Source organism: Solanum lycopersicum, chromosome 11, assembly GCF_036512215.1.
Source record: "Solanum lycopersicum chromosome 11, SLM_r2.1".
NCBI classification, from domain to species: Eukaryota; Viridiplantae; Streptophyta; class Magnoliopsida; order Solanales; family Solanaceae; genus Solanum; species Solanum lycopersicum.
The window spans coordinates 61,371,336-61,390,012 of record NC_090810.1 but is presented as its reverse complement, the minus strand read 5'-3'; the positions used below and the strand labels follow the sequence as shown (position 1 = coordinate 61,390,012).

General features: G+C 36.3%; 1 protein-coding gene across 2 annotated transcripts in view; it reads left to right on the top strand.

The window, feature by feature from the left end:
* LOC101265201 (DNA-directed RNA polymerase III subunit 1) overlaps positions 1-18,677 on the top strand; it is a 30,528-nt gene that overhangs the window by 7,426 nt on the left and 4,425 nt on the right. For both annotated transcript variants that reach the window (XM_069291617.1, XM_004251400.5), the window contains exons 8-23: positions 1,900-2,115; positions 2,188-2,336; positions 2,419-2,560; positions 2,677-2,817; positions 4,241-4,429; positions 5,725-5,920; positions 10,148-10,241; positions 10,771-11,005; positions 12,491-12,682; positions 15,718-15,816; positions 16,138-16,341; positions 16,417-16,695; positions 17,803-17,950; positions 18,055-18,206; positions 18,298-18,453; positions 18,534-18,647. In XM_069291617.1, the coding sequence (XP_069147718.1) occupies positions 1,900-2,115; positions 2,188-2,336; positions 2,419-2,560; positions 2,677-2,817; positions 4,241-4,429; positions 5,725-5,920; positions 10,148-10,241; positions 10,771-11,005; positions 12,491-12,682; positions 15,718-15,816; positions 16,138-16,341; positions 16,417-16,695; positions 17,803-17,950; positions 18,055-18,206; positions 18,298-18,453; positions 18,534-18,647 (2,706 nt within the window). The remainder of the gene's footprint in view (positions 1-1,899; positions 2,116-2,187; positions 2,337-2,418; positions 2,561-2,676; positions 2,818-4,240; positions 4,430-5,724; positions 5,921-10,147; positions 10,242-10,770; positions 11,006-12,490; positions 12,683-15,717; positions 15,817-16,137; positions 16,342-16,416; positions 16,696-17,802; positions 17,951-18,054; positions 18,207-18,297; positions 18,454-18,533; positions 18,648-18,677) is intronic.

Below are 18,677 nucleotides of genomic sequence, written 5' to 3'. Positions count from 1 at the left end.
TGGGTGTCTATGCATGTTTGGTTTTTCTTGCAACACGTATTTTCTTTATTTGGATGACCGTGGTGTCCAGGCTAGCTTTCGCGCACCTCGACTAATTCCACGAGATACCTACCACCTCCCACTATCAACAAGAACTAGGTAACTCTTTCCTCCAAGGCTATGATAGATAGAAATAATCACCTCGTATTTTTTGTCTCCGCTGAGTTTGCAACAAGTATTGTTTAGAGTGTTAACAGGAATCTCAATCAGTCATAGTTCATATTGATGTTTTGGAGTTGTATAAAATCCCGTGGTAGGTATTAGAGCATCCGGAGAAAGTTTATTAAGATGATGGGCCACTTAACCTTCTGCATGAAGGTTTCAGTTAAATGTTTAGGTCTTTGATGTGGTATCTGAGCCCGTCTTTGTTGGTCGTGAAGAAGATTGACCTTGGATCTAATTTAACCCCCAAAACTAATTCATCCACCATAGATTGTACATGCCACATATATGAAGACAAGCAACAAATATCCTCACTAATGTGTAGCACTCTTAACACCCCCTCCCCCGGTCATGCCCAGGATTTGGACATTTGAACCGTTTATAAAATAATGTGGGGCCCAACACTGGAAACCCACCAACAGGAATGGGCATGATCTTTACACCAAGGGAAGACAATGGAGCTTGGGGCGTAATTCAACCCTCTGCTTAGTAACTTGTAGTGGAATATCTGGGAGATCATCTCAAGGTATGGGGCTGTAGAGGAAGGTAGTGAAAAAGATGCAATCTTGTTAAGAAACCAAGAGCGTAGAAATTGGGAAGTTTATTCCTGGACATCCAAGTGGCAGTGGCAGTTGTTAGTTGCGGGTTGCAAATTTCTATTTTTTCTTGTGCTCACCTCATTTTCGCCTTGCCATTTCTGTCTACTCATTATAAGGTTGAATTGCTGTGTTTTATTTTCTATCATCAGGTTTTTCCCACCGTAGAAACCAATTGATAACTTTATTTTCAATTTAGACGCATTCTTTAAGATACAGGATGCAATAGCATGTACATTACAACTGATGGGAATTCTTTCATACATTGTGCGCTTCTGCACCTTTGAGTCGGTCCTTTTGTACTCTCCGGCTTAGCAGATAAAATTCTAGCCCTTTTGTATTAATACTAGAAACACATTCTCCCATTTTTATATATAAAAAATGGATTACATTCTCCATTCAAATTGACCTTCTTACCTCCTTTATATGAATCAGAGAAATGATCCATATTACACCTGTGGAGAGAGCTACTACAGTAGATTTTTAACCCATGTTAGGTAAATTATTTATCAAATAGTTTTTTTTACTGTTGAAATGGAAAAAAGCATGTGCTACTGTTAATTATTGGTATTTTCATACACCAATGCAAAATACTGCTTCAAGATTAAATGGTTAGGATAGTGTAGGGTTTTGAAATTCGAACTTCTGTAATAGCTATTTGACTCGATTTGTCTAGCAGATCTGTTAGTTCTGCTAAATCTCAGCACTATGTCACCCATTTATCTCCTTTTGAAATGTGTGCTTGTTTCGTTTGATGTCAATCACTTGAGTCTAGGTATCAGTCTCACTAAACTGTGTTTTCCCTGGTGAATCACTAGAAAATGATCTTTGAACTTTTTGGCATTGGTTTGATAGAGTTACTGAATGTTTTGGTGTGAGCTTTTTTTGTGAGAGATATATCATATATGTCAGTAAAAGTCCATTTAGGCCACACCTAGGTGTGTAACAGGCAGTATTTTTCAATACATCGGGCTATTTGAATTTTATGCTTTGTGCATCGATTATTGTCAATTTGCTGATGCATGTTGACCAGATATTTTCTGTCTATTAATTCTACCCAGACCTCTATTTTAGCTGACTTGATGTTACATCATCGATATAGAATCAATGGATTGATCTGCAAATGGAAGTTGCTCAATATATAAACAGTGATGTTCGTGGAGTGCCACTACAGATGCAACCTCCGAGACCATTGAGTGGTTTCACTCAACGTCTTAAAGGAAAGCAGGGACGATTCCGTGGAAATCTCTCAGGAAAGCGTGTGGAGTATACTGGCCGAACTGTTATATCTCCCGATCCAAATTTGAAAATTACAGAGGTCTGACACGCAACTAATGTTTGATCGATGTTATATTTGACTATGAAGGGAGAATAACAAATGCATATGCAGGTTGCCATTCCAATACTGATGGCTCAAATTTTAACATATCCTGAACGAGTTTCCCAGCACAATATAGAGAAGTTGAGGCAATGTGTTCGTAATGGACCAAATAAGTATCCTGGTGCGAAGTTTATCAGGCATCCTGATGGAAATGAGATGTAAGAACTGTACCTTTTTTAACTCTTCATGTAAATCACATGCATAAATCTTCTAAAATCTTATCTTAATTCTATAATGCAGGTCGTTGATGTTCTCTTCTAGAAAGCGTTATGCTGATGAATTAAAATTTGGTTATATTGTTGATCGACACCTCGAAGATGGAGATATAGTCCTGTTTAACAGACAGCCAAGTCTGCATAGAATGTCAATCATGTCTCATCGGGTAACTATTATTTGATCAAAATGCATGAATGAATATTTTGCTGACTCATGACCAGGCAGTGGATAGCCTTTAGATAATTCTGTCTTCAAATTATTAATTTTTATTTTTTCTGGCAGGCAAGGATAATGCCATGGCGCACATTGAGATTTAATGAATCTGTATGCAACCCTTATAATGCTGATTTTGATGGTGATGAGATGAATATGCATGTGCCACAAACAGAAGAGGCGAGGACAGAGGCTCTTATGTTAATGGGGGTAAGTTTACTGCTTCCGTCCATCTTTACTTCACATATGTGGATAAGAAGTAAAATGGTAGTGTTTTGAGTTAGCTAGACAAAGGTTTGAAATTATAGTTATGTGTGAAAGAGAAGTCCAGTTGAGAAAGTCCACATCCTAGTTCATTGTGAGGGTATTTGATGTGTTGAGGAGAAGTGGACTAATAGAGAAATGTGGTCAATACTATCCAATCGATTCACTTGTATTCAAATTTAAAAGAAATAATTTGCTTGGTATACTAAGTTTTCAATTTTATTTTATGTACATTATCAAGTACTCCCACCATTTAACTTTATGTGAAAAAGTTAGGAGTACTATTGTCAAAGTACTTGATTTTCGGCATTAATTCGAACATAGATTCATTAATTTTTGAATTAATTACATATTTGAGAACTTCATCAAAAATACTATCAGTCATGATAGTAAATAATTCAAATTATTCAGAAAATATTTAAGAGTAGCATGTTTAATTAGCAACCTCTTTGACTCCCTAAATGGTAAGGTAGCCGCATAAATTGGAAAAAAGTATGAACTATGGGAAGAACCAAAATACAGATTCAATAATTGGACGACTTAATATATTCGAGTGGTAAGTCAGTTTTGGTGTTTTTTCTGTTGCATCTATGCATCTTAGAGTCTACTGCTTAAGGTCATCTATTTGAAAGATGGCCGTGATGTCTCACGGCTCCATATAAGGTCATCTATTTGAAAGATGACCGTGATGTCTCAAGGGCTCCATATCCTTGATGTAGTTTGTTTTGCCTTTTCCCTTTTCCAAAGCAAGGAAACTTTTCCTTTTCTCCTTTCTACTCGATCTGTTTGTGATTAATACTCTCTTTTCCTGTTGGGGATAAAATATAGATTTGTTGCTTCCATTATCAATAGTGTTTGTCCGTTTGAAAGGTCAACTGGCATATCAGAATGGCGTCTTCTTAAAAGCATGACGAAGTCCCTGCCTGCTTATTAGCTGAAGTTATTTAATAGGATCTGTAGGCATATGTTACAAGATTTAGGGGAGGGATTTCAGTTGCTTCTTAATTATTCCAGTGAAGCATCTTCTCTTCTGTTCCTTTATTGAGATTTTTGCTTAAGGCTTTCCAAGCGAGGTCAAGATTTCGTCATCTATGCTTTGCTAATATGTATTGCATTTCGGTTTGGAAGTTTCTGAAAGTAATTTCAGGAAACCTGAAAAGCAAGTTCTTCAAACTCTCATCTTTTTTATGATATCTTGTTGGAAAAATGTGGAAGAAATTGTGTCAGTCTTTCCTCTACTGTGACCAAAGCAGGCTATGAAGAAATACCGAACTTGTCTTTACTTGTTTCCAAGTTAGTTTTCTCCTTTATGTGTTTGTGATTGTTTTCACGTTAGTTTTCTCCTCTATTGTTTGTGATAAAAATGCAGGTTCAAAACAATTTATGCACTCCGAAGAGTGGAGAAATTTTGGTTGCTTCCACCCAGGATTTTCTGACGTCTTCCTTTCTCATTACGAGGAAGGACACATTCTATAACCGTGCTTCCTTTTCACTTATTTGTTCATATATGGGCGACGCAATGGATCCTACAGATTTACCATCTCCAGCATTTATTAAGGTTTGGTTAAACCTCGAAAGAGCGTGAACTTTACTTCCGTTTGTTGCCCGATTGATGAAGTTCTCATTTTCAAACAATTCTCTTTTCTGTGATCCTCTTTCTATTCCTCTATGTGCTCCTTTCATGTCTCTAGCTTGCTTGCTTGATGATTGGTCAGACAGACACAAGGCTTTACAAGCCAGGGAGGTGCTCAGGCAGATTCTTGAAAAAACCATAAGTAGCAATTGGCACAGATTCAACATTTGAACTACAGCGTTTATGAAGAATAGATTAATTAAAAAATGCTCTGTGGGAAAGTGCATTGCACAAATGTTAAGCATATGTGAACATGCATTTTTACATCATGGCAACAACCTTTTAGGTATTTGCTGGTTATGGAGCTTTCATACCCACACCATAAGCTGATATCCACTTTTTTTCTTTTGCAAGTATGTGTTGGCACCTCTTTCCATCTGTTAGTGAAGATGAAGCCTTTGTAAAGAAAAGAATACTCTGGATTTAGTTATTTTTAGTTCTGTCACCTGTGTCTCATGAGGGCATGTTGGTCGTAGAATTTGTGGGTGAAATAGTCCACATATGACCATACCTTTTTCCCCCCGAATTCTCTCTCACACACAGATTTTTTTAGGTCAAGCAGTAGATAAGTGTGTAATTGAGAGAGAGAAAAGGGAACATGGGTTATGGGATGAGGGCAGTTAAGTTGCTTCAACAATTTCTTTCCTTATTTTCTTTATATCCATTCTTATTTAATTCTTAGGCAACATAGAGTAAGTGAAGAGGGCTGTTTCCCTAATAAAGGAAACTATTTAGTGACATTTGACCCTTTTGTGCTAATTGTGCTAAAATTAAAAAAATATCACTTGATTGAATTTTTGATCTTTGAAGCCTTTTGGCCTGTCATCTTTCTTCCTAGATATTTGATTTGAACTGGAATATGGATATTAACACTAACCAAAATCACTGCACATTCCCTTCTTGTTTAATTAGTTGGTGGTATGGTATCGAGTTCTTTTTCATCTTAATTTTTTACTCTTGTATTGTTCAAGCCTGTCTGTAAATACTTTTCTTGAGCGAAGGGTGTTATTGGCAATAGCCCCTCTAACCTCACCCAAGGTAGGGGTAAGGTCGGCGTGCACCCCACCCTCCCCAGACCCCACTTATGGGATCACACAGAGTGTGTTGTTGTTGGTATTCATTGAATTCTGTTTCCATCTTTTTTTGAAATGCTAAAGCCAGTAGAATTTACTGCCAGTCTCGTCTTTGGATCTTCAATTGACTGAGGTGGCCTTTTACAGCCGGTTGAGCTTTGGACTGGGAAACAACTTTTTCATGTGCTACTGCGTCCGTATTCGAAGATGAGAGTCTATGTAAATCTAACGCTCACAGAAAAGAGTTACAGCGGGAAAGGGGAAACTATGTGCTCAAGTGATGGATTTGTTTATTTCCGTAATAGCGAACTGATCAGCGGGCAGCTCGGGAAGGCTACACTAGGTGAGTTTACCTTTAGTGCCCCCTGGTTGATACTGACATGATTTTCTTCTTATATACTACTCTCTCTATCCCAATTTATATTGACATTTTTCGTTTTCCAAGGATCACTTCAAGTTTTGACCGGATTTGCACATTGAATCTTCAAAAAACTACGTAAAAAGTACTATAAGTCATGATAATTGATAATTCAAAATGTTTAAAAGATCTATGAACATTTACGGTCAAAGATAAGACTTGTTTGAATCTCGAAATCGGAAAGTGCCATATAAAATGGGACGGAGGGAGTAACTAATTTGGTTGTACATATGGGATTCTTTTTTTGATGAAATAAGATGTTCTATTTGAAAGCCATCAACGAGATGCAAGTTACACACACTAAATATGGTCAACTCCTAGAACTAAAACACCTATTTATTTCATCAAGGAGTTAGCCACAAGCAAAAGAATGGTCGCTTAGCCATATTGAGGGAGCTAATGAAATCTAAGAGGGTTAGAGGGGTAATGTATCATTAACAGGGAATAAATTGCTCCAATAAAATCTAAGAGGGGCAATATATCAAACTGCTAGTTGGAGTTGAGATACCACCAAAACATCCAAGTGTCCTTTCATTCCAAATTCACCAAAAAGTACATCATAGAATCATCTGCCAGATCTTCTTGATTGGGCTATCAACTTCTCCAAGACTCCAACTTCCCACCACTTCTTACTCTGGGGGAGAATCCAGTTGATATCAACAATTGAAATGAACAAACAAATGCTTTCATGGGAAATACACAACACAATTTTAAGTTCTGTTTTGTTCCATTGCATCTGGGGTGAAGTATGTTGGAGAAACTTTGTGATGCAGTAACGAAAGAAATGAAAAAGATTATTAGTATGACAAAAGATAGTGAAAAGATCTTCTTTTGGGGAGAAAACTGGGGGCAAGGTGAAACAAGTTGGGTTGGAAATTTTAGTATAGGCTTACCACAATGGAGTGGGCTGGACCTTGGTGGGGATGCTCCCCTGACCCACTCTGTACTTATCTCTAAGTTATGTTATTTCAATATATTTGCTCGTGAAATTGAATCTTTTGGTGGCTTCACCTGCAAAGCTTTTCATCTTCTTAATCCAATCAAATGCTCATAGGTGGCTTGGTAGTACCTTAGACATTGTCCCAAAATTTAAAATTATATGCATGATTAAATTATAGATAATTCTATTTTTATCAATCTTCTTATGGGGACATTTGAATTGTTTACAACCTATCCAATTGCAAATGTCTTGGATAAACTTTAGCTCCTACTCACATTTTAAAACAAATCATAGGTAAGTTTTCTTTACCATTGATTTTCCATCACATATATCATATGGGTAAATCATCATTAAGCTCACCATTTACGGGAAAAAAATGCTCTACCTTAAATTTACGGGAAACCATCAGGATTACCCTAAAAAACTCCTGTTGTGTCTTTCCATTTCCTACATTGTAAGTTTATTATCATCATACCTGTAATGAATGGCCTCGAGGTGTCAAAAAAATAAAAGCGCAAAAATGCTCTAAGGTCCGTGAGGGCTTTAAGCGCAAAGCACAAATAAAGCTTGGGTTTTAATGAAAAAGGCGCAAAGGGAATATATGTTTAGTCCAAGACTAATAATTGTAAACATGAATGACAAATACATGACCAACAAAGTTGATTTTTTTTATGATAAAGTGAAATATCAATTATTTAGTGTCACTTCTTTATACTAGGCTCATTGGCAAGGAAACATTTGCCTTATAACCTTGATGACAACACTGAAGCACACATAAAGCGAAGTGAAGAGCTCAACACGTTTTGAGCCTCGCTTTAGGGCTTAAGCGCACCTTTGATAACACGAACAAACCAAGGTTGAAGTTTCTGGGAACTCCAGGAAATATGTAACAGGATGTTCCTATAGATGTTGTTGTCTAATTGGTCCTTGACGTACCTTTCTGTTCCTTCTTTGTACCTTTTTAATAAAATTTTACTTTATAGAGAAAAAACAAGGTTGTACAAAAAGAAAATGAGGGAAATGTTTTTCCTCTAGTATCTTGTAAAATACTAATTTTTTCTACAAGGAAGGGGTTTAGAGATAATGAAGAATATCTATATTCAGTGTGACATTGTTAGGGAAGTAGTTGTAGAGATACCTGGGAAGAGAAGAACGAAAAAGGGTGATAATATACTACAGAGGAGCAAAGTGTAGATGATTTATTGAGAAGCAAGGCAATTGTATGGAGTGGGTGTGTCAAAAGGGATTGTGTAAGGAAGAAATGGTTTCTCGGAGCAATTATGACATACAGTAAATAATGGTGAAACAGTACTTTTTGACAGGACTTGCAGTGCCAAAAAAAGCCCTGAAAGAGGCACTCGTGTTCGTGTAGGTGTTAAGCATGGAATTATATTGGTGAATTTTATTGGAGAGCTAGGGGAATTGTTTGGGTGTTTACTGCTAGAGGACTCTCTGGTATTATAAATAGGAGGAAGTGAAGGAATTCCTAAATAAGCTTTATGAATGGCCAGTAGGGGTAGGGATTGAAGGGTAGACACGAGGGTGATGGGGAAAGGGATGAAGAATAACTTGAAAAATAAGAAAGTTGTTTACATAAGGAGTATAAAGAAAATCAAGAAATTTATCTCAAAAAAAAAAAAAAAGAAAAAGAAGAATCAAGAAATTGTTCATCTTCTAATGAGTTGCAGGTTCACTGCTCAGCTAAGAAATTTTCAATGCTTAATATTTAATGGATGTTGCTGAAGACTGTATGGGAGGGCATCACAACTTGGAGATTGTAGAAAATTGGCTCCAAAAATGATGGCTTAAAATACCATACCACTGTGTATATTCCGGAACAATAAAATAAGATTGTTCGCAATAGCATGTCTTCTGTTGCTTATGTATATTAATTTCAGATAGTTCTATATGATTGTTGAGCTACTTAGGCACTTCGTACACACTTTTACACCATTTTGATATTATATTAACGAAATATTATTCACTTGTCAAAAAAAAAGAGATAAGGAATAACCGGTTTCGAATAAAATCTATGAAGGGTAACAAAAGATCAGGCAAGTAGAAAAAGTAACTTCTACTGCTTTGGGAGGATAAATAGCACTAATAAGATTAAAGAAATGGTCACAGAAGGACAGTAAAGAATGAAAATAATCCGGAGTAGCAGGCTTTCCTCTGTCATGAGGGAGCAAGGCACATGAGGGACAAGTCTTTTCATCATGGAAGTGGGGTGGAAGGGAGATAAACCAAAAAAGATGCTCTGATGCAAAAATAATCGGACATGGTGTTAGAGGGTTGGGAGGAATGGATAGAGATGGTGAATAATGAGAAACCATATCAGGGATAGGGGCAATAAATGGTAAATTAGTTGCCTTTTTCCCTTTTAACATTTCATAGTGGTTATGGTTTCTTAGGATCTATGATATTGTATCTAATCCCATTTAATTTGAGGATATGATTTTAGTTTGATTAATTTCTAGAACTTCCATTGGAACTCCTTGTGTATGGCAAGACTGGATAAGATCTTTATATATGGGTACTTTCGCTTTGTTCTGAACTCCTTACTGCTTTCACCATATTAATAGCCTAGAACATTCTTGCTCAATCTTCTTTAGTAATTTTCATGTAAGTTTATAGAACTTCGAGGTAAGGGGCTTTTTTCATTAAAGAAAGTGAATTAGGCATTTTAGATTTAGCAACTTTTGTTTGATCAAAGCCGCAACCGTTCATAATGGTGAATTAGCAATCTGTGTACTGCATTCATCTAGTCTTCGATCTTGGCCAAACCTACAATCCTTTTCATGCATCTTGTTGTTCATCTCTTAAACTCTTTAGCACATCCCAGGAGACGAAGGTCATTCAAAGGGAGAAAGAGAAGACCCACGTCATAAGATGTAGTCCCATTAGGTCTTATTTGGGTTGGTGGAGGGAGAGGTATAGGAGAACTTCTGAAGGGGTGAAGAATGAGTTTGTACATGCGAGGAATAGGCTCTTGTCTAAAGTTTCTTATTGGTGCTCCCATGAGGTTCATGATTTTTGTGGATAATCATATCTTGGTGTAGGTTTCTCTATTTTATGTTAAACATGTGGTTCATGTTTGTATGTCTTGGAAGTTTTATGTGTATTGTCCTTTTCACTTGTGGTCGTTCTTTTTGTATTTTATGACCGTAAGAAACAATGAGATAACGGTAGTTGTTATTTGTGTGAGACGACAGGGAATGGAAATAAGGATGGTCTATACTCTGTTCTGTTGAGAGATTATGAGTCCCATGCTGCTGCAACATGCATGAATCGGCTTGCAAAGTTGAGGTGCGTTAATTAGATTCAGATCAGCCATTCCCTTCTGCATTTGTTGTCAACTGAGGTTTCTTTTTTAAGCTGTCATTAAAGGAGTATACTTCATGCTTCGTCTTTGTAGTTGGTCCTTAAACTTTTGGATGAAAGAAATGATTAGCGACTTTCAATTTTTCATCGACTCAGTTCAAATTCCACACACTTCATGTTCTTATTACTCGGAATTGTTTTTTTTTTTCTTGTTGCCATTTGGTTATAGTAGTTGCAGGAAATTTTTCTCCCATTTAGTGATTTTTACTATTTAAGCTTTCTAAAGTCTTTTCCTCTGATATTGCATGCTGTAGTTATTCTGATTGCAAATTGACTATTCTAGCACTAAGTTCATATGCAGTTGGTATTTCTGAATTTTCAGATTGTATGCTTACTTCAAAGAAGCACACTTTCAGTTCTCTCTTTTCACTTCAAGCACCATGGACCTTGTCGTTTTGTTGCGCTTTTCATTGTTTAAAAAACACCGACCTTTTGACTGTTCATGTCTTGCTAGTGCTCGGTGGATTGGAAATCATGGATTTTCTATAGGGATTGATGATGTCACACCTGGGGAAAACTTAGTTAAGCAAAAACAAGGGGAAATTCATCGAAATTACAAGAAATGTGAGGATTGTATTACACAATTTAATGAAGGAAAGCTAGCAGTGCAACCTGGCTGTGATGCTGCGCAGACTCTGGAGGCTGAAGTAACTATGTCGTTGAATAAAGTTCGTGATGACATAGGAAAAGTAAGAACAATGTATATTTTCATGTGCTGCTAATTTCCTCTAAACATCTTCTTGTAGGGCTTGTATCTATCCAAGACAGGTATATTGCTTGTAAACTCTTGTGCTAGTAGAACCTTTCTAACTCTGATCTCTTCCTAGTTCCCCTGACAGATATAAGGAGGTTTAAAACATGGATAATGTGATCTTAGCCACAATCTTCAAACATTCAACACTTAAAGGCTAGGTGCCAAACTTGTGTACTTAGAACAGTAATTATAGAAGGAAAAGTGTCCCTCTTGGTTTTGATGAATTGCTGATCATGTAATAGCACACTCAAATGGAACACCAGAAGCCAATTTGCATAAACCATATGTGATGATGTTACAGTTCAATTCATCAGTTACCTAAGATTTGTGAAGTGTAAGGCAACCTATGTGCACCAAAGCCGTCAAAACTCAGGGACATAATTAAATATAATCCTCAAGATCAGCCTCTTCTATATCTACTATCCTAAGAGCCTATGTTTCCCTTGTTTATTTGGACCTCTTTGCGAGTCATCTTTCAGATTGTTGTCTATTTGCTGCCATTAATTCTTAACCTCATCTGCCTACTAAGGGAATTCCATCTTTCCCTAACGTCTTATCGTATTCAGGTTCAGTTACCCATTTTCCCTCCACTTTGTATATTTGCACTCGCATGACGTTTCCCTCTATAATTTTTGATGGCCAGTTATGGCAGAATACCTCTTTTCCAGCTTCTAAAGTTCAATTGCAGATTGTTTTCAACTTTTGATTATAGCTTTAGTAGCCCTTTCTTTTCATTTTCCGTCTTCATTGTGGATTGCGGATTGCCTGAATTCTCTTTAATTGTTCTCACAACCAGTCTAAATCTTTTAGTTAAACCCTGATCTCCCTGACATTGCCAAGTCCTAATTTGGTAAGTAAAAGAAAATACCCTATCCATGTTGTCATTCTTTTTATTCAAGTTTCTTCTGTTCAATATGAGCAATATTGAAGCCATGGAAACCCCTATTTATTGAATATTATGGAGAGTTTGGTGCATTGAAGCTCATTTTAGAAAATACTGTGTTTACTTGAACTTGGGGTTGGGGGCCATTGGAACAAACCCTTGCCAAATTGCATAAACCAGTTTAAAATCTTTAAAGTTTGGCCAATTATATGTGTATTCTTACATTATATTCTTCTCCTTCACCTTGAGAAAAAGGAGCCCAGCCAGTGACAGTGCCAACTTGTAATGAGAATCTTCTTCTGTGAAGCAAGTGGTCGTTTTATGGTCCCACCCCCACCAATCTTTGCAAAAATAAATTGAGTGGTCATTTGGCATCTAATTTTGAGAGTTAGGAACATGCTTCTCTTAAGTCTCTTTCTTTCCTCTTGAACCTTTCTCTCCCAGAAGTAAGGTTTTTGTGATATTTAAGAATAATTTTAATCACATTCTGATATGGGAAGGTGGAAAAAATTTGCCTGAATATCAATTTTTTGACAGATTTGTATGAAAGCACTAGACTGGAGGAATAGTCCTCTAATCATGTCACAGTGTGGTTCAAAAGGATCCCCGATTAACATAAGCCAGATGATTGCATGTGTTGGTCAGCAGTCTGTTGGTGGCCGTCGTGCTCCTGATGGATTCATCGATCGAAGTCTTCCGCATTTTCCCTTCAAATCAAAATTTCCAGCTGTGAGTACTTCATGCTACATTTTAGTTTTTTTTTTGTTACGCACTGGATCATTAGTCATTCGCTCTTTGACAAGAACTCAAGGTCTTTCTTTGTACACCTACCCAACCTGTACTGATAGTAGGTGGGGTTGCTGAGAGCATCCTTGTATTCCTGTCCCAACTGTGTATACCTTCTTTACTTTCTTCTTTGTATTAATCATATCAATTCAATTAATTTAGCTGCATCAATGTATTGCTGCCATACAATTATGATGGTTCCGTATCTAAATCTTCAGTAATGCAACGGACGACATGTTATAGGTGTTTCTCATTCACATTGATTGTTGTACTTATACAATTAAATGATTGCCTGAACGCCTTAGGTGAGATATGCATTTAGCAGATAGTGGTAGTGACCAATTGTCTGTCTATTCCACCTATGCAACTTCACAACTGCCCACATGTTGACTATTGGTCTATCTATTCATTCATTCCTGCACACTTCTCATATATAGTAGTTATTTTGAATTGGCTGAAGAAAAAGTAATGAATGGTAACCTATAAAAGTGGATAAATGTGATGCTTTTGTACACATAATGTTAATTCTGCTATTTGACAAAGGAACATGTTCTGTGATGGTTGCCATCTGTTGTGGGGGAGAACATCATTTCCTGGGAGGGGGAGACATTCTAGGGACTAGGCACATTTATCGTGTTCTGCAGTGGGAGTAGATTGGATCTTTATGTTACTGCTGTTTCTACAGTGAGATCCCAGATTCTGTCCTTTGGTAAGCCACTGCATGTAGGTTTAAGTGGTATTGTGGTGCTCCACGTTTGGTTCCAGGATTTTGGAGAAGGAAGGGGACAAATTGAGAAATGGTTGGGCTTACTTAGGTTTAGTATTGATGATACTAAAAATAGAGAGAAGGAGCAGATACTTTGATGGTTTGGATTAATTTATATAAGACACCTATTTATTGTTGTCGAACCAAGACTTCCAATTTCTTTGTAGTATTCCGGTTAGACATTCATTTTCAGATTTGATCTTTCTTTATTTTTATGCAATCATTTAACTAAGTGATCGGTTAAAAAGTGAGATATAATGATGGAGAGAATCTACTTCAATGGTTGGAATAGGTTATCTGACATCACATAAAACATTAATGACATGGAAGCTTGGTATGAGTGGGTTGAGACTTGAGAGAAGGAAAAATACTTTGTTATGCTAGGCAGCGAGTAGGAAGGTTCGTTAGGGTTGTATCAACCACATCACAAAACCTTAGATGGTCCAGGTAATAATTACAAGAGATGCGAGAGGTAAGGGATGCCATGAAAAATATGAGGATAAGAAAAGCTTGTGGTCCAGATGGTATAGAGGGTTGGAAGCGTCTTGTTTAGGTTGGAGTGGGATGACTTACCAAGCTAATATAATGCAATATTGAGAAGTAATTGGATGATTGGTGAGTGGAGTAGGAGTTCCCATTGTTTCAATTATAAAACCAAAGGAGACACTAAAAGTTGTCGAACTGTCGTGGTTGTGAACTGTTGTGGTTGTTTCAATTATGAGTCGTAAAATGTAACCAATGTTTGTCAAATGCAAAAAGCTCAAAAAAGTGCTTACTTCCCATTTATATATATATATATATATATATATATATATTCTAGAAAAAGTAATAAATTCATTCATAATGTTTTCTTCAAAAATTAATACACTTATTTGCCGATTATATTTGTTATTTAGTACCACTCAGGTCAAGATAGAACTCATGGGAAATGAGGGACACACCTTAGGTCCTTGCCTACACTGAAACTTAACTTACACTAGGCGAAGCACGCCTTAAATGGAGCCTTTGATATATACTCAATGAAACTCTAGGAGAGAGTGATAGAGCATATATACTTGGGGACTCTAAGAACAATTTGGATTTATGCTCTGTAGATCTACAACAAAGGGAATTTTTTGCTAAGGATATTAATGGAATTTTATTGCGATAGAAAGAAAGATCTGCACATGGTGTTCTTTCTTTTTTCTTTTCACTTTTTATTCAGTTTTGTTCCAAATCTCTTCATCTTCATATTGCTTTATTCCTGCACATTAAAATATAATATTAAGCACAAAGTAATATAATCAATATTCAAGACGATTGAAAGTACTACAACGTGAGTAAATAATGACTAAATATATGTATTTTTGCCCGAACATCACCTCCCCACACTAGATTCTTGTTTGCCCTCGAGTAAGTATTAAAACTTAATCTCAATATCTGTATGTAAATATTGTATAAGCAGCGTATATGTGTATATACATGTCTGATACATAGTTGTACATCGTATATACACAGTTATATACTATTTATGCAATACATATGTAATATCTATATATTACATATGTATTACATAACTATTTATACAATATCAATACATTACACACGTACGCTCATTTTTGTTGGATAAACTTTTTGTCACCTGTACAGTTTCATAAGTAGCCCTTAAACACTTGTTTTTAAGCCAATATATAACAAAATTAAGCCAAGAGCCATAAGCTAAGATTTTCATTTTGTTGTGAACAAGGATATTTAACTGATGTTGAATCAGTAATAGTGTCTTATAGATGCCCTACAATGAGGGGTAGGGGATACATCTTCAATTTTTGGGAATCTGGCTAATGATGTACATACTTTTGGAGTTCTTAAAATATTTTAGAACTTTCATTCTAGCCCTTAAAACTTAGAAGATTTAAATAGATTAACCTCAAAGGACTTAAAAGTTCCATTTCTTTATTTCCATCAAATTTTGTGGGATTAAAATTAACATTATGTCCACTCTTCCAACCTCTTACACCCCAACCAAACTAAGATCCTAGTTAGTTTGATTCTGTTTGGTGTAAGTTGGTTTTATCCTTCTAAAATGAATCATTCAGATTCATCCATTGCAGTTATTTCCTCTCGTAAGGAAGAGATGCTTACAGTAATTATTGCAGCGACTTATGCACTCAATTTTAGAAAATGCATGTATGTACCCTTGTGGAATGCTGAGTACAATCTGTTTGCGATCCAGGCTAAAGGGTTTGTGGCTCATTCCTTTTTTGACGGTTTGTCAGCAACTGAGTTCTTTTTTCACACAATGGGAGGAAGAGAAGGCCTTGTTGATACAGCGGTATGGATCTCCTCTTTCGACTGATTTTTTGGTGGTATTATTATTTCTTATTCGGATATAATATTTGCTTATCTGAATTCTTCATTTGTCTGCTCAACTTCTATTAACAGGTAGGATATAAGTGGGATACTCTGTGTAGGTTCCTTGAGATACACCAAAAATTGACAAAAAGACTGCTTATACCCGTATCGTATACTTAACACACCCATATGAAATATGAGAGTGCATGTAACACAGGATTTTATAGAATCTTGCTGATCTTTGAAGTATAAGGCTAAAGTTTTGTCAGTGTTGAATGTTCATCCATTTTGATTGCTACAGGTTAAAACTGCTGACACCGGATACATGTCTCGTCGACTTATGAAAGCTTTAGAGGACCTTGCTGTTTATTATGACAGCACTGTAAGAAATGCTAGCGCATGTATAGTTCAATTTATGTACGGCGATGATGGCATGGATCCTTCACGGATGGAAGAGAAAAAAGGACGTCCTTTAAACTTTAGCAGATTATTTATGAAAGTTAAGGTATGCTCTTCAATTTTAGTAGAACCTAATAAAAAATCAGTTGTTAGAAATTTTGATAATAATTTCTATTTACAGGCAACATGTCCTCCTGGAGGTGAGAAGAGTTTGTCTTACTCAGAGATCTGCGAAATAGTCAATGAAAGGCTTTCATATCATGATATGACTCCTGAAGGGGGGTGCTCAGAGGCATTCCGTGCTTCGCTGTCTGATTTTTTGATTAAAAGTTTAGCTGAAACCTTGAAAAATTTACGGGAATCCCTATTATTGGGTGAAGAGCAGTATGAAGGGGATGACCGTGGATATCTTGAAAAAATTGTGTTAAACATATCTGGTATTACTAAGAAGCAACTGCAGGTAAATAAAGCTTTGGAAGTTCCTTTTTTCTTGTGCAGAGGATTTTACGGTTAATTGCTTGCTCCAACTATTAAGTGGTTTGCTGACAAAACTGCATTCACCAATTAAGTTGCTACTTGACTTACTTTTCCTTCGTTATTTAGTGGTTATCCTTTAAGATATGAAGTTCTGCTATAATGTGCTGTCACTGGTGATTATGCAAACTAGTTATTCAGAAATGACTTGTTATTTTAAGAGGAGTTCAATATGCATGTTTTCTATTACTGCTTGACTGCAAATTCTTATTGGTACTATATTACTTGATAGTGTTTTCCACAATAAAGTTGCTACTTGATTTACTTGTCCTTCATTTTTGTTATTTATCCTTTTAAGATATGAAGTTCTGTTATAATTATGTCGTTATTGAGGATGATGCAAACTAGTTATCCAGAAGCTACTTTGTTGAATCGTGTGACCATCTCATCTAAAAGCTTAAACTTAAGCTGTTAGAGAGCACACTTTTATTATTTTAATTATATTCTCAACACGCCCCCTCATGTGCGGCCCTGATTTTTTTTTCATGGGCTCAAGCACGTGAAAATTCTTTTTTTGATTTGGGTGGGGGTGAGACTCGATCTCAGGACCTCTGTACCATGATGAGTTTGTGACCATCTCATCTAAAAGCTTAAGCTGTTAGAGAGAGCACACTTTTATTATCTTAATTATATTCTCAACATACTTATTATTTTGATAGGAGTTCAATATGACGTGTTTTCTATTGCTGCTTGACTGTTTACATGAAAATGTTTGCTTATATCAGCTGTTGTGCAATCTAAGTCATTTTAATTGGAAACACAGAGGGATTCTTTGTAATCCCCAGTACTATGACTAAACAAATAGTATGTTAAATCGACATGAAATCTGTCTGGTACAAGAATTACTAGCAGTACTTCATTGAGGAAATAATTTCAATGGGAAATTAGGAAAAAAGCGGAAAAAGGAACTAAGGGATAACATTTTTTACTTGTATTAAAAGAAAAAAGATAATGTTTGATTTTCTCCAGAATCATAAAGTTACTAATAGCATGGTGTATGTGTAGATTTTTAATTTTTCGTGCTTCTTTGTAGGTGTTCCTCAACACGTGCATCTCTCGGTATCACCTGAAAAGACTAGAAGCTGGAACTGCGATTGGTGCAATTGGAGCTCAGAGTATCGGGGAACCCGGGACACAGATGACACTGAAAACCTTTCACTTTGCTGGAGTTGCAAGCATGAGTATCCTTGTTTATTTGGAGCTTAAGTTGACATCATCAAAATGGTTTTTGGCCAGTCTAACTGGCCTTTTATCGTGTTATCCTGTTTCTTTAACTCTTTGGTAGATGTTACACTTGGAGTTCCTCGAATAAAAGAAATCATAAATGCAGCAAAAAAGATCACTACTCCTATCATTACTGCAAAACTTCTGTCTGCTGGTAATTTAACTGCAGCAAGGATGATTAAAGCCCGTATTGAAAAAACTCTCTTGGGGCAGGTAAGTTGCTTGTATTCATGAAAATTTTGCAAAGTTCTCATAATGGCTTTGAACTAAGTTCATTGTGAATACAAATTTATTTCGTATGCAGGTGGCTAAGAGTGTAAAGATTGTGTTGGCATCTCGATTAGCATCAATTGCTATTTCACTTGATATGGAGACAATTCAGGTGTCACAACTGTGTATTGATGCTTATACTGTCAAGCAATCAATTTTACAGACTTCAAAAATAAAATTGAAAGAACATGTAAGATAGTTGTATTTCTATTTCTGCTTCTGTTTATTAATCAATGACATCTTGTTGAGTGAAATTCCTATTTCCTGCAGCAAATAAAAGTTCTGAATCCCAGGAAGCTGGAAGTTTTTCCTCAGGCTAATAAAGATAAACTGCATTTTGAACTGCACCGGCTGAAAAATAAGCTGCCTGCCGTGGTTGTGAAGGTATGACAATCATCAAGATTTTAATTTGAT